The sequence below is a fragment of the Lepus europaeus genome, unplaced genomic scaffold, assembly GCF_033115175.1.
Source record: "Lepus europaeus isolate LE1 unplaced genomic scaffold, mLepTim1.pri SCAFFOLD_3_1, whole genome shotgun sequence".
NCBI lineage: Eukaryota > Metazoa > Chordata > Mammalia > Lagomorpha > Leporidae > Lepus > Lepus europaeus.
Window position 1 is genome coordinate 482,673 of NW_026909276.1, and position 15,954 is coordinate 498,626.

The 15,954-nt window shown below is 39.5% G+C and overlaps 1 protein-coding gene across 1 annotated transcript in view; it reads right to left on the reverse strand.

Moving 5' to 3' along the window:
• Positions 1 to 544: 544 nt before the first annotated feature.
• Positions 545 to 15,954, reverse strand: part of LOC133755116 (zinc finger protein 271-like) — a 51,637-nt gene continuing 36,227 nt past the window's right edge. Inside the window, 5 exon segments of the mRNA XM_062185392.1 lie at positions 545 to 4,573; positions 4,575 to 6,112; positions 6,115 to 6,930; positions 10,330 to 10,422; positions 10,667 to 10,793. Coding sequence (XP_062041376.1) covers positions 4,499 to 4,573; positions 4,575 to 6,112; positions 6,115 to 6,930; positions 10,330 to 10,422; positions 10,667 to 10,790 — 2,646 coding nt within the window. The 5' untranslated portion in view covers positions 10,791 to 10,793 and the 3' untranslated portion in view covers positions 545 to 4,498.

Here is a 15,954-nt window from a genome sequence, read left to right on the forward strand (position 1 = left end):
AAAAAGAAAAAGAAACCCTGTCTTTTGCAACAAGATAGATGAAACTGGAAATCATTATACTTAGTGAAATAAACTAGTCCCCAAAAGACAGATATCATATGTTTTCCCTGATCTGAGGTAGCTAATAGAGTACCTAAAATGTAATGTATTGGAGTTAGATACACTTTTTCAGATTTGTTGATTGTTTAGAGCACTTGTCTTTTCCATTGAGGAACAGTGATTTTTTTTTAATTTATTTTTTTCCTTCATACTATTTGCTGACTTGTTGAACTCTTACTTAGTGTAGGGTTAACTATACAATCATTTTGTAAAAGTTAAGTGGGAATGTGAGAGGGAAGAGGAGAAAGGGTTGGAGTGTGTGTGGGAGGGAGGGTATCGAGGGAAGTGTCACTTACATTCATTAGTCTGTATATATGAAATATATCAAACTTATATTACTTAAAATTTTAAAAGGAAGTAAATATTTAAAATTCAAAAAATTTATACCAATAACAAGGAGAATTTTAAAGGTGTTTATATATATAATATATGTGTGTGTGTGTTTATGACATTACAATGTAAATGCACATATATATAATTTGTAATATAAATGTACACAGAGCAACATTTTGAAATTTGTATAATGTATTTATCATCAGAAAAGAATACTCAGATTTCTGTAATGATCCAGTTTCTGAAAATTACAAGAATGAAGAGTAAGCCATCAAGTTGTAGCTCATAAAGTCTGTTTCTCTGTTTCTCCAAGTCTACCAGCCTCTAAAATTAAATAAACATACATAATTCTGGGATAAAAATAACATTAAGATCCCACTATTTTCCCACATAATTTTCAGGAAATATACTAGTATCTAGAAACACAGTGGCAAATTTATCTATGAATAAAATATATGTATGTTATATATGTTACATATATTCATATATATACTACATTGAGGAGAAAGAATTATTACCCTTGGCTAAAATGGCCCTGAGACACTGTGTACCTGACAGTTTCCAGAAGGCAACTTACAGAATGTTGGGGGTGATGATGATCTTACAATAAAAATTAAATCACCATGGCCACAGATTCATAGGGTTAGGATTGGTCTAGACTAAAGTATTTGTGCAAAAGAGTGACTCCAGTGAATTTAAAAATTAACAAATTTTCATAATTAAAGGTTAATTTCAAGTTCCATGAATGTCTATAAAGCTAAGAATGAAATCTCCTGCTAATGAGTGATGGAACTGGCCCTAAATTGTTCTCATATACTGTGAAAGTAAAATTTGGACATCTGCCAGAATTTGATAGCCTTACAATGATAAAATAAATCATGGTAGCCTGAAGTGCCCTGCACTAGAATTGGCACAAATTAGGTTATTATTTATTGAGGTGGTAATAATAAATTTGAATCAACATGAAAAATAGAGAAATGTATTCATTTCAATATATGTTTTATATTGATAGTTGTGTGTACAAATGGTAAATTTAGTAGAAGCAGGAATAAGGTTACAAGGAGATGTAACAGATATTAATAAAAGTAGCCCTCAATACACATTTAAATACAGAAAATCTGTGCTTTCTTAAATCAAAGAAAGTTTATGCCATTAAATTCAGTAATTTTAAAACCAAGATAAAATTGTCTTGATCTAATGAATGGAAATTTTAAAGAGAATGACAATTTTGATTCTCGAAATATAAAGAAGCTATAAAAAAGTGTCCTTGAAAGTGTAAAAGAATGTAATGTTCTAAAATTATTTGATAGGCCATAAAGATGGAGATTGCTAAGACAACTTGAACATTATTTAGTGCATTCATGACATGAAAATATAAGTGCCCAAAAGAATCATCATACATTGGCAGTGCTAAGATTGCTTTCCATGTGGATATTGACATACTCAGATGAAATTAATAAAATGAAAGACAAAATATAGAAAATTGATGCACATGGAAGTTAAAACTTTGTCTTGCCCTTAGTAACAATGTCATTTTAATGTGAGCCATAATTAAAAACAAATATGTGGATGAATATTTGGTGAAAAAACAGTCTGGAATAAACTGGAAAAATTACAGTATGATATAGACTTGTAGTTTGGAAAATTTCCACAATCAGAAAATAATTTAAAGTTCCAGGAGCATCTAGAAACATTAAGAATGTATCCTATGCTGATGACCATGATGGTGCTGGCACGGCAATGTACTCAAATCCTATACACATGACAGTTGCTGGGACAACTTCCAGCATTTAGAGTGAGTAGATGACCACACAATTATAAATCAAACCATGGGGCCCATCATTTCCCTGTGTTAGGAATGTTACAAATCAGGTTACTCATTACACATGCAGGTGACAGTAGTAAATGACAAAATAAATATGCACTCCATGGAAGGCATTTAATTTTGATTATATGGTATATAAATTAGTAATTTGGCAGAAACAGAGTCATAATCATATAGAGATGGGCTAATAATTGGATGGTGGAGTAGGGAGGGAGCTTACTGCTCTAGCCCAGGAGAAAATAGTTTTTAAAAAGTGGAAATAGAGTAGTCTCAGGGAAGAGTTAGGTAAAAAATGACAGAGGGAATTCTACTGATATTAGAGGGACGCAGTGAACCCACATGGATGGCATGGTGCCCACGGATCACGACTCCAACAGCTGAGAGCCTATGCACCAGAACTGGAAAGTGAGGTGAGACAAGACCACAGTAGCCTGAGCCACCGGCAAAAATGTGGCAGGAAACTAGAGGAAATGAGGCTTAAGTATCCAAGGGAAAGTGTGCCAGCCAAACTAGAGGAGAGAGAGAAAAAAGGGACAGTACAGACATGTTTCTCTCTCTCCAATCACCTCACAAAGACATGCAAGCTGATAGAGCAGGAGCCATTTTGGACATACATAACATCTGTGCCAGCTTGTGTCTGCATCAGGCAAGCAGCCGAGTGGAGACTCCTAACTCCTAACTCTGGATGGATGCAATGGCTGGAGCTGCCACAATCCAAAGCCAGGAGTCAGGAGCTTCTTCTGCATCTCCCACATGGGTGCAGGGTCATCTTCTACTGCTTTCCCAGGCTATAGCAGAGAGCTGGATCAGAAGAGGAGCAACCGGGACTAGAACCAGTGCCCACATGGTATGCCAGCATTTCAGGTCAGGGCTTTAACTTACTGTGCCACAGCGCTGGTCCCAACCTTTCTTCCTTATGGGAGTACCTATTGTATGGGATGCAATTTCCAGCAAATGGCTCTGTCACATGGTTATGTTGATTTTGGAAAAAGTCCTTCACATTCATTATATTCTTAAGTTCTATCCCTTGTTTGAACTACATGTGTTATGAGGTATTCCTTCTGACAAAAGGCTTTCCCACATGTATTACAAGATTTCCACCATGTGATAAATTCTCGATGTTATATTGTGTGATATTGGCATAGTTTTCCAACACTCATTCCATTCATATGGTTTCTCCCCCATGTGAATTCTGATGTTTTATGGGGTGTTACTTATGGATAAAGGCTTTTCCATATGCATTATATACAAAGTGTTTTCCCACATATGAATTAGATGATGTGCAATGAGGGCTGAAATATGGGAAAAAGCTTTCCAAGTCATTATGTCCAAAAGGTTTCTTTTCATGTGAATTTTCTGACGCATTCTGAGATGTGACTTATTGACAAGGGCTTTTCTACAGTCATTGCATTCATGAAGTTTCTCTCCGATGTGAATTCTCTGGTGTGATATGAGCTATGACTTACAACATATGATTTATAAAGGCTTTTCCACACTCATTAGATTTATACGGTTTCTGCCCTGTGTGAATTCTGTTTTGATATAACTTATAGAAAAAGGCTTTTACACAGTCATTACATTTATAAGGTTATTTCCCTGTGTGAATCCTCTGATGCATTTGGAGTTGGAAGTTAAAATCAAGTTTTTCCACAGTCATTACATTCATGAAGTTTCAACACTGTGTGCATTCTCTGGTGCATTATGAGGTTTGACTTTTGTCCAAAGGCTTTTCCAGTCATTATATTCATAAGGTTTCTGCCCTGTGTGAATTCCCTGATGCATGATGAGGGTTGACTTATGGCTAAATGCTTTCCACAGTTATTACAATCATGAGTTTTCTACCCTGTGTGAATTCTCTGCTGTGATATGAGTTTTGTCTTTTGTCAAAACGCTTTTCCAAAGTCATTACATTCATGAGGTTTCCTCCCTGTGTGAATTCTCTGATGTTTCTAAAGGATTGACTTTTATCCAGAGGCTTTCCCTTGGTCATTACTTTCATGGGTTTTCTCCCCTGTGTGAATTCTCCAGTGTGATATGAGGTGTGACTTTCATACAAAGGCTTTTCCACAGTCATTACATTCATGAGGTTTCTGCTCTGTGTGATTTCGCTGATGTATCATGAGGCCTAACTTATGGCCAAAGGCTTTTCCACAATCATTATTTATGAGGTTTCTCCCCTGTGTGAATTCTCTAGTGTAATATGAGGTATGACTTGTGTCCAAAGGCTTTTCCACAGTCATTTCATTTATGAGGTTTCTGCCCTGTGTGAATTCTCTGGTGTATGATGAGGTGTGACTTGTGTCCAAAGGCTTTGCCAGTTATTACATTCATGAGATTTCTGCCCCATGTGAATTCTCTGGTGTACGATGAGGTGTGACTTTTGTCCAAAGGCTTTTCCACAGTCATTACATTTATGAGGTTTCTCCCCTGTGTGAATTTGCTGATGGTATATGAGGTGTGACTTTTGTCCAAAGGCTTTTCCACAGTCATTACATTCATGAGGTTTCTCCCCTGTGTGAATTCGCTGGTGTATGATGAGGCCTGACTTTTGTCCAAATGCTTTTCCACAGTCATTACATTTATGAGGTTTCTGTCCTGTGTGAATTTGCTGGTGTCTGATGAGGTCTGACTTTTGTCCAAATGCTTTTCCACAGTCATTACATTCATGAGGTTTCTCCCCTGTGTGAATTCGCTGGTGTATGATGAGGCCTGACTTTTGTCCAAAGGCTTTTCCACAGTCATTACATTCATAAGGTTTCTCCCCTGTGTGAATTCGCTGGTGTATGATGAGGTCTGACTTTCGTCCAAAGGCTTTTCCACAGTCATTACATTCATGAGGTTTCTCCCCTGTGTGAATTCGTTGGTGTATGATGAGGTCTGACTTTTGTCCAAATGTTTTTCCACAGTCATTACATTTATGAGGTTTCTCCCCTGTGTGAATTCGCTGATGTTTCATGAGGTATGACTTGCATCCAAAGGCTTTTCCACAGTCATTACATTCATGAGGTTTCTCCCCTGTGTGAATTTGCTGGTGTATGATGAGGTGTGACTTGCATCCAAAGGCTTTTCCACAGTCATTACATTCATGAGGTTTCTCCCCTGTGTGAATTCTCTGGTGTATGATGAGGCGTGACTTTTGTCCAAAGGCTTTTCCACAGTCATTACATTTATGAGGTTTCTCCCCTGTGTGAATTTGCTGATGGTATATGAGGTGTGACTTTTGTCCAAAGGCTTTTCCACAGTCATTACATTCATGAGGTTTCTGCCCTGTGTGAATTCTCTGGTGTATGATGAGGTGTGACTTTTGTCCAAAGGCTTTTCCACAGTCATTACATTTATGAGGTTTCTCCCCTGTGTGAATTTGCTGATGGTATATGAGGTGTGACTTTTGTCCAAAGGCTTTTCCACAGTCATTACATTCATGAGGTTTCTCCCCTGTGTGAATTCTCTGGTGTATGATGAGGCGTGACTTTTGTCCAAAGGCTTTTCCACAGTCATTACATTTATGAGGTTTCTCCCCTGTGTGAATTCGCTGATGTTTCATGAGGTTTGACTTGCATCCCAAGGCTTTTCCACAGTCATTACATTCATGAGGTTTCTCCCCTGTGTGAATTTGCTGGTGTCTGATGAGGTGTGACTTGCATCCAAAGGCTTTTCCACAGTCATTACATTCATGAGGTTTCTCCCCTGTGTGAATTCGCTGGTGTATGATGAGGTCTGACTTTCGTCCAAAGGCTTTTCCACAGTCATTACATTCATGAGGTTTCTCCCCTGTGTGAATTCTCTGGTGTATGATGAGGGCTGACATCCACAGAAAGCCTCTTCCACAATGAAGGCATTTATAAAGTTTCTCCCTGTGTGAATTCGCTGATGGTTTATGAGGTATGACTTTTGTGTAAAGGCTTTTCCACAATCACTACATTCATGTGATTTCTCTCCTGTGTGAATTTGTTGACATTTCCTGAGGACTGACTTTTGTCCAAAGTCTTTTCCAGAGTCATTACATTCATAAGGTGAATTAATACTGAGTGATTTTCCACAAGGGTTACATGTGTAAAGTTTTTCCCTTGTATTTAGTCTGTGATTTATTGTAAGATGTGACTGGTGAATGACAGGTTCAACATACTTAATGTACTTATAAAATTTCTTTCTTGTGTGAGTTTGTTGATGCATATTGAGGCTAGAATTTTCATGGATAGCTTTTTCTATTTGAGTTGTTTTTCCAAAAGTGACAGTTGATTTATTACAGTTTTCTGCCATATGAACCCTCTCAGATTTACAGAACATCTTTCTTGTGAAGACTTTTGCTTGTCCAGTGGGTCCAAATGGCTGCTTCATGATGTGAATATTGTCATACTGACTAAGAGGCTCACAGAAGTGAAGAGATTTTCCAGGTATCTTAGTGTTATCAAATTTCTCTCCAGCCTGTAGTTGATCAGGCCCACTGTGGGGATACACAGTGTGACATTTATTGCATTCCTCAGGATTCAATCCTGAATAGATTCCCTTTTTAATAATCATTGTTGGAATATGGCTTGAATTTAAACTAAGGGTTTTTCTTAATTCAACTCTCTTGTGAGCTGATGTCTTGTTATTTTTCATAAAATCCTGATTCAGATTTTTGTCCTGACTTTCCAGGTTGATCTTAATCAGGTCATCCATTTTCATGACCACTGAAATGAGAAAAAAGCAATCATGTCACTGAATCACATGTTACTGTTTCTCCTGGCATACTCATGTAAAGAGAATGAAGTTACTTGTTATCCAAGTGGCATAAGATTTTCACAGAATCAGTATGAGGTACTTATTTGTGACCATTATATGGTTTTTCTCCTTAATACATTAATATACCATGAGGTTTCCCAATGTTCAAACCTGATCCTTTTTACTATGGGAATTTGTCAAGGATGGTAGAATGACGTTTGTGCTATGATGAGTGGGATGCCTGCCCTGGCTACTCTGCTTTCAGTACAGATCTCTGCCTATGTAAACTGGAAGGAAGCAGATAATGTTTCATGTGCCTGGGAACCTGTGAGACACCAGGGAAGACTAGAGGAATTCTAGAGCTCTGGTTTCAGACTAGTTAGACTTAAGTGTTGCAGACATCTGGGAAGTGAGCTAATAGAGGGCCTCTTTCTCTCTCTTTCTTCTCTCACTATCACTCTGCCTTTCACAAAGATGAAATAATTATAAAATATTTTAAAGAATGGACAAATATTTAATAAAAATATTCACCCACTACCTAGCAACCATTTTTCCCCTGTCCTTTTTCTCCAGTTTATTTCTATAAAAAATGTGTGCTTTTTGATTCTCCGATATTTCAACCATAAACATGAAAAAGATTTACTGATCATTTACTTGCAGGTGGAGAAGAGTGAAATGTGCCTGTACTTTAAGCAGGACAACATTTCAGGAGTATGATTTGGATCTAAGATTGTCTCATGTTCAGTCTTCCTAGGTAAACATCATTTGTGGGATTTTTCAAATGAAAAACTACTTTGTCTCTACTCTATGCCAGCTTCCCCAAATTCCTAAGGACACCCAACACCTTCAGCCTCTCAGAAATACAACAGGTAGAGAAAAGTCCCAATATACCACTTTAGTTAAACACTCCCAATCAGTTTGAAGAATTTGTTTCTGCAAACTGGGATGTGCTCATCTTCTTTGAAAAGTGTTTTCTAGCTCATTCTGAAATCATCAGTGCTGGTTACCTCCTCTCGATTCTTTCTGTAAACATTCCTGTGTGATAATTTGAATTTCTAGATGCTTTTAATCAGTTGCCTCCTATTTTCACTGAAAGCATCATTTCCTATGCTTTTCTTATCTTTTTATTTGCTTATTTTTCAATGATACTGAAAAATAAGAGAGAAATCATACTTCAAACTCCACCCTTAACAAAATCTAAGCCACTCAACATAAACCCAGGAGGCTACTTGAGCTTGGGTCTCAAAAGCGCATTACTTTCTTGGTGAGTCTAGGATCACTTATTTTCATGTTTTATATAAGTTCATGCTTAGTTTATGATTTCTTTTCTTTCAAAGATTTACTTTATTTACTTGAAAGCTAGAATTATAGAAAGAGATAGACAGAGAGAAGCCTTCCATATGCTGATTCACTCCCCATATGGGAACAACAAACCAATGCTGGGCCAAGATGAAGTTAGGAGCCAGGAGTGTCTTTCCTTTCTCCCACATGGGTACAGGGGGCCAAGGACTTGGGCCAACCTCTTCTCTTTTCTCAGGTACATTAGCAGAGAGCTGGATTAGAAGAGGACCAGCTGGGACTTGAAATGGCACCCATATGCAATGCTAGTGCTGCAGGCTGGAGCTTTAACACACTGCACCACAGTGTCATTCCTAGCTTCATAATTTATGATGTCACAACACAGAGGCTTACTCATGACCATTTTTTTTTTAAAGATTTATTTATTTAATTGAAAGTCAGAGTTACAAGAGAGAGGAGAGGCAAAGAGAGAGTAAGCTCTTCCATCCAATGGTTCACTCCTCAATTGGCCACAGAGGCCAGAACTGTGCTGATCTGAAGCCAGGAGCCAGGAACTTCTTCTGGGTCTCCCTCAGGTGCAGGGGTGCAAGGACTTAGACCATCTTCTACTGCTTTCCCAGGCCATAGCTGAGAGCTGGTTTGGAAGTGGAGCAACTGTGTCTCGAACTGGTGGCCATATGGGATGCTGGTGCTTCAGCCTAGGGTTTTAATTCACTGCACCACAGCACCGGCCACATGACCACCTTTTAGCATTTACTTATTTGCTTACTTGAGAGTCAGAGAGACAGAATGAAAGATAAAGACAGACTGAAACAGAGGTTTGCCAACTATAGGCTCACTCCTCAAATGTTTCCAACAGACTATAATTTTCTTATTTATTTGAGAGGCACAGAGGGAAAAAAAAAGAGACTAAAAAAGAGAGTTCACACTTATTGATTCAGTCCTGAGCAAGTTCTATGCCTGGGCAAAATCATGAGAGGGAACTCAATCTGAGCAATGAGTTAGAAATAAGTTTCCGGGGGCTGGCATTGTGGTAAAGCAGGTAAAGCCACCACCTGCAGTGTCAACATCACTTATGGGCACCAGTTTAAGTCCTAGCTACTCCACTTCTGATCCAGCACCCTGCTATGGCCTGGGAAAGCAGTAGAAGATGGCCCAAGTCCTTGGACCCCTGTACCCATGTGGGAGACCTGGAAGAAGCTCCTGGCTCCTGGCTTCAGATCAGTACAGCTCCAGCCATGACAGCCAATTGGGAAGTGAACCAGTGGCTGGAAGACCTCTCTCTCTCTGTCTCTCCTTCTTCTCTCTCTCTGACTTTGAAATAAATAAATAAATCTTTAAAAAAAAAAAAGAACAGAAACAGGGCAGCACCGTGGCTCAATAGGCTAACCCTCTGCCTGTGACACTGGCACACCTGGTTCTAGTCCCAGTTGGGGCACCGGATTCTGTCCCGGTTGCCCCTCTTCCAGGCCAGCTCTCTGCTGTGGTCCGGGAGTACAGTGGAGGATAGCCCAAGTCCTTGGGCCCTACACCCGCATGGGAGACCAGGAGAAGGCTCCTGGCTTCAGATCAGCATGGTATGCCAGCCACAGTGTGCTGTGGCCATTGGAGGTGAACCAATGGTAAAGGAAGACCTTTCTCTCTGTCTCTCTCTCTCACTCTCCACTCTGCCTGTCAAAAAAAGAAAAAAAGACCAGAAACATTAAGATTAAAAAAATAAGTTTCTGTATGTTGCCTAACTAACAAGCACTGAAGGAACTAATAAGTGCATGAAGGAAAAGGTATAAAAGTATAGATAAGGACAAGTTAGAATTTGGGGAATGTATCAAACCTAAATAAAAGCCTTAGTAACATCAGGAAATGACTGGATTTTTTTTTTTTTTAATCAAAGAACATCTTCACTAAGAACAAAATTTAGAAAAGATACTGGTATCTTTAAATGCCTGTGTCTGATCCACAAAACCAGCTGTCAGCAGGAGTAAGGCTTGAGAAAATTTCATGGAAAGACTACTAGTCAACATATACACACTTTCTGCTTTGGCCTCCCTGTCTCTTATGTGCAGACTGACCTGAAAGGCTCTGATGCAAGCATTTGTCCACCATCCATGGCTCTTCTCCTTGCTCCAACTTGAAGATTAAGTCAGGTTTTGTAATGCAGTGCCCTATTAATGGAAACAAAGTAAGACTTTGTAAAATCACTATCTTGGGTTATTTGAAGGACTACAGCTTGGTTAAGGAGCTATGCAACAAATGTTCCAATTTGAATCTTTTGTTAGATGGTAGATATTCAGATTATTCATGGACTCAAATTCTAATCCTGTCCAATATTAAACATTATAAAGTGTTCCCTTGCTTGTCAAATAGCAAGAAAATGTTATCACTGGGAATGTGATGGGTGTCACTCACCCAAGGAGAAGAGGCTGCTGTAGGTCTCCAGCATCACATCTCTGTACAGGATTTTCTGAGCATTGTTCATGTTCTGCCATTCCTCCCAGGTAAAGTACACAGCCAGGTCTTCAAATGCTATCATCACCTGTAACATTACACTTCCAGTCAACATGTTAACTCTGTCACAAAACAAACACTGACAGTTGTGTATGAATATGAAGGAAAAAGGAAGGATATGGTTTTACATTAGACTTGTTGAGTGTTTAGAAAGCCACACAGAGCATTCAACAGAGTCAAACCCATTATCTACTGGCTGTGCGAAATGCCCAAGCTGGAGGGAAACAGGAGGTTCAAATCACAAAGGCCACATCTGTCAAGGGGAATTGCACAGCAGGCTAAAAGAGGGGCAATACTGACTACACCGCAAGGTGGAGGCGCTGGCCTATTTTTTAAGATTATTTATTTGAAAGGCAGACTTACAGAGATTGGGAGAGACAGGGAGACAAAAGGATATATCTTCTATCTACTGTTCATTTCCCAAATGCCCACAATGGCTGGGACTGGGCCAGGTCAAAGCCAGGAGCCTGGGACTCCGTGGGTCTCCCATATTGATGGAAGGGTCCAAATACTCAAGTCATTTTCACTGCTCTTTCAATCAGATTAGCAGGGAACTAGATTGGAAGTGGAGCAGCAAGGACTCAAATCCTTTGTTTACATGGGATGTCAGCATTGATAGTGGAGGCTTAGCCTGCTGGATTACAATTCTGGTGACTATTGCAGGTTCTTAAACAAATCTCTAAGCATTTTTCTCAGTGAGTCACAAATGCAGATTGTACTGCAGACATTCCCAGGTTCTCTTTTTGGGCAAATAATTCCATTGCTTTCACTTTAATTATGTATAATGTTATTTCAAATGTTTATCATTTGAATGTTTTGGGCAGTTATTTCAATTGTTTATCAGTAGAATAATCATAGACAAGGGCAAAAGCTAATTTGTATTCTTTGTCTTACCTGTATTTTCTCTCTTACTTAAAAATATTTATTAGCTTGATAGAGCAAAATGTTGATGTACTGAGAGATAGAGAGCTTTGACACATTAATTCACTTCCTAGATAACCACACCAAACAGAGGTGGGGCAGGACTGAAGCCAGGATTGAGGAATGGAATCTAGGCCTCCTTCATTAGTGACATCACCATTGCTTCCCCAGGTCTGCATTATCTGGGAGCTAAAAACTAGAGCCGGCATTGGAAATCAAACATAGACACTCTGAGGTGGCATCATAAACACTAAGCTAAATGTCTGCCCTGTCTTTTAATATATTTTTTTCTCTGACATATTGGAAATGATATGCATGGTGTTTTCCTGGAAATTATTTTCTGTTCATTCCCATTGCAGTTTCACTGATGATTTCTTGCCTTTTATTCTCAATGCTTCTACATACTTCTCCTTAACATTGCCCATTCAAGAGTCAGTATTGCAGACCGGCACTGTGGCTAAACAGGCTAATCCTCCACCTAGCGGTGCCAGCACACCGGGTTCTAGTCTCGGTCGGGGCACTGGATTCTGTCCCAGTTGCCCCTCTTCCAGGCCAGCTCTCTGCTGTGGCCCAGGAGTGCAGTGGAGGATGGCCCAAGTCCTTGGGCCCTGCACCCGCAAGGGAGACCAGGAGAAGCATCTGGCTCCTGGCTTTGGATCAGCATGTTGCACCGGCCACAGCGCGCTGGCCGTGGTGGCCATTGAAGGGTGAACCAACAGCAAAGGAAGACCTTTCTCTCTGTCTCTCTCTCACTATCCACTCTGCCTGCCAAATAAATAAATAAATAAATAAGCCTCCAGTAGATTCTTCACACATTCCTTATTCTATTCCAGAATCCAATTCAGCTTCTCAAAGGTATTAAGGACTCCATTACTCTAACAATTCAAAAACAAACTTAACTGATTTGTGTTTTAGCACTAGGTAACTCTTCCACTTGCGGAATGCTAAGTGTTTACTTCATAGGTAGCACTAAAACACTGCTCAGTACATCATCTACATTTAGACTGTTTCAGACAACACGACCCCAAAAATGTAGCATATTGTGCTTAGTTTCAACTCAATTCATGTAACAAATATATATTTTGCTATAGCAACAGAAAGACAAGAGACCAAACTGCATTATGATAGATGACAGTAATGATGCATAATTGTGCCAAATTCATCATTCATTTCTGTATATACCATGAGAACAAATTTTATGTTTATTTTTCTATTTTAAAATTTTTAAAGATTTATTTATTTATTTGAAAGTCAGAGTTACACAGAGAGAGGAGAGGCAGAGAGAGAGAGGTCTTCCATCTGCTGGTTCAGTCCCCAATTGGCTGCAATGGCTGGAACTGCACCAATCTGAAGCCAGGAACCAGGAGCTTCTTCTGTGCCTCCCACATGGGTTCAGGGGCCCAAGGACCTGGGCCATCTTCCATTGCTTTCCCAGGCCATAGTAGAGAGTTGGAGAAGAAGTGGAACAGCAGGATCTCAAACCGGTGCCCATATGGGATGCCAATGCTTTAGACCAGGGCATTAACCCACTGAGCCACAGAGCCAGCCCCATATTTTCCATTTTAATTAACTAGTATACTGGGACCAGCACTGTGGCATAGCAGGTAAAGCCACTGCCTTCAGTGCTGGCATCCCATATTGGTGCCAGTTCAAGTCCCAGTGGCTTTCCTTCCAATCCAGCTTTCTACTATGGCCTGGGAAATCAGTAGAAGATGGCCTAAGTCCTTGGGCCCCTGGACCCATATGGGAGGTCCAGAAGAAGCTCTTCACTTCTAGCTCTGGATCAGTGCAACTCTGGCCATTGTGGCAAATTGGGGAGTGAACCAGCAGATGAAAGAGTCTCTCTCTCTCTCCCTCTGCCTCTCTGTAACTCTGGCTTTCAAATAAATTAAAAAAAAATCTAAAAAGAAAATAAATAAATAAACTAGCATTAAACACCTAAAATAAGCACTGACAAACTGGGGGATAATAATAAAAAAAAAAAAAAAAAAAAAAAAAAAAAAAACCTGTACTTTCCTTCTGCACTGAACAGTGGGAAAAAAAGAATATGATAGAATGCATAAATAACAATAAATACATTAACCAAGAAAACACCAGCTTTACTGTGGAGGAATAAACCTGTAAAAATGGAAATACATAGGAAAATGCACCCACCTATATTACGTGGCAGAGATTAAACAGAAGTTATCATTGGTTTAACGAAAGCATTATCTACAGATTTTTTAAAATAATAGTGTAAAAGTAAAAAGAAATGTTAAGAGTGTTCAAATAAATGATTATCAAAGATAAACATTATGTTGTTATTAAAGGTTATACTAAATAAAGTTAACAAATACACATAATGTATATTTAATGCAGTGCACTTTACCAGTAATGATTCTAAATAGACCTTTTCCCTTCACAAATCCCTGGATTGGGGCTGGCAATGTGGCCTAGTGGGTTAAGCTGCTGCCTGCAAACAGCATCCCATATAGGCACTAGTTTGATTGCCAGCTGCTCCACTTCTGATCCAGCTTTCTGCTATGGCCTGGGAAAGCAGTAGAAGATGGCCCAAGTCCTTTGGCCACTGTACCCATGTGGGAGCTCCTAGATCCTGGCTTTGGATTGGCACAACTCTGCCATTGCAGCAAACTGGGGAGTGAACCATTAGATGGAAGATTGATCTCTCTCTCTCTCTCTCTCTCTCTCTCTCTCTCTCTCTCTCTGCATCTCCCTCTCTCTGTGTGTAACTCTTTAAAAAAAAATAAATCTTTTAAAAAAAGACCCTGAGAAAAAATATTTCCAAACTATACTACAGATAAAGGGTTGATAACCAGAATCTACAAAGAAATCAAGAAAATCCACAACAACAAAACAAACAACCCACTGAAGAGATGGGCCAAGGACCTCAAGACACATTTTTTGAAAGAGGAAATCCAAATGGCCAACAGACACATGAAAAAATGTTCAAGATCACTAGCACTCAGAGAAATGCAAATCAAAACCACAATGAGGTTTCACCTCACCCAAGTGAAAATGGCTCACATTCAGAAATCTACCAACAACAGATGCTGGAGAGGATGTGGGGAAAAAGGGACACTAACCCACTGTTGGTGGGAATGCAAACTGGTTAAGCCACTATGGAAATCACTCTGGAGATTCCTCAGAAACCTGAACATAACCCTACCATACAACCCAGCCATCCCACTCCTTGGAATTTACCCAAAGGAACTTAATTTGGCTAATGAAAAAAGCCATCTGCACATTAATGTTTCTTGCAGCTCAATTCACAATAGCTAAGACCTGGAACCAACCCAAATGCCCATCAACAGTTGGCTGGATAAAGAAATTATGGGACATGTACGCCATAGAATACTATACAGCAGTAAGAAACAATGAAACCCGGTCATTTGCAACAAGATTAAGGAATCTGGAAAACATCATGCTGAGTGAATTAAGCCAGTCCCAAAGAGACAAATTCCATTTGTTTTCCCTGAGCACCAAAGGGGAAACCTCTTGAAGTGAAATGGACACTATAAAAAACAATGACCTGATCAGCTCTTGTCCTGACTCTAGATGTACAATGTAATACTTAATGCTTTTTAGTATTTGTTGTTCTTGTTGTTGTTGTTCTAGTACTAGTGGTTGAACTCTGTAATTAACACACAATTATTCTTAGGTGGTTAAATTTTAACTGAAAAGTGATCCCTGTTAAATTTCAGAGTGGAAAAAGAGAGGGAGGAGATGTACAATTGGGGACATACGCAATCGGACTTGCCCCAAATGGCGGAGTTAGAAATGTGCCAGGGGATTCCAATACAATCCCATCAAGGTGGCATGTACCAATGCCATCTCACTAGTCCAAGTGATCAATTTCAGTTACCAATAGATGGCTCTGATAGGTCGAAGAGTCAAAGGGATCACACAAACAAGACAAGTGTCTGCTAATACTAACTGATAGAATCCAAAAGGGAAAAAACGATCCAACATGGGAAGCGGGATACACAGCACACTCATAGAATGGCAGATGTCCTAAGCAACACTCTGGCCTCAGAATCAGCCATTAAGGCATTTGGATCTGGCTGAAGAGCCCATGAGAGTATTGTAGGCATGGAAAGCCAAGATACCATGGAAAAGAAAAAAAAAAAAAAAAGAAGAAGAAGACCTAAATCAAAGATCTCTGTGAGTATGATCCCAGTGGAAAGAACGGGGCCATCAAAGAAGGAGGTACCTTTCTCTGAAGGGAGGAGAGAACTTCCACTTTGACTGTGACCCTATCGGAACAAGAT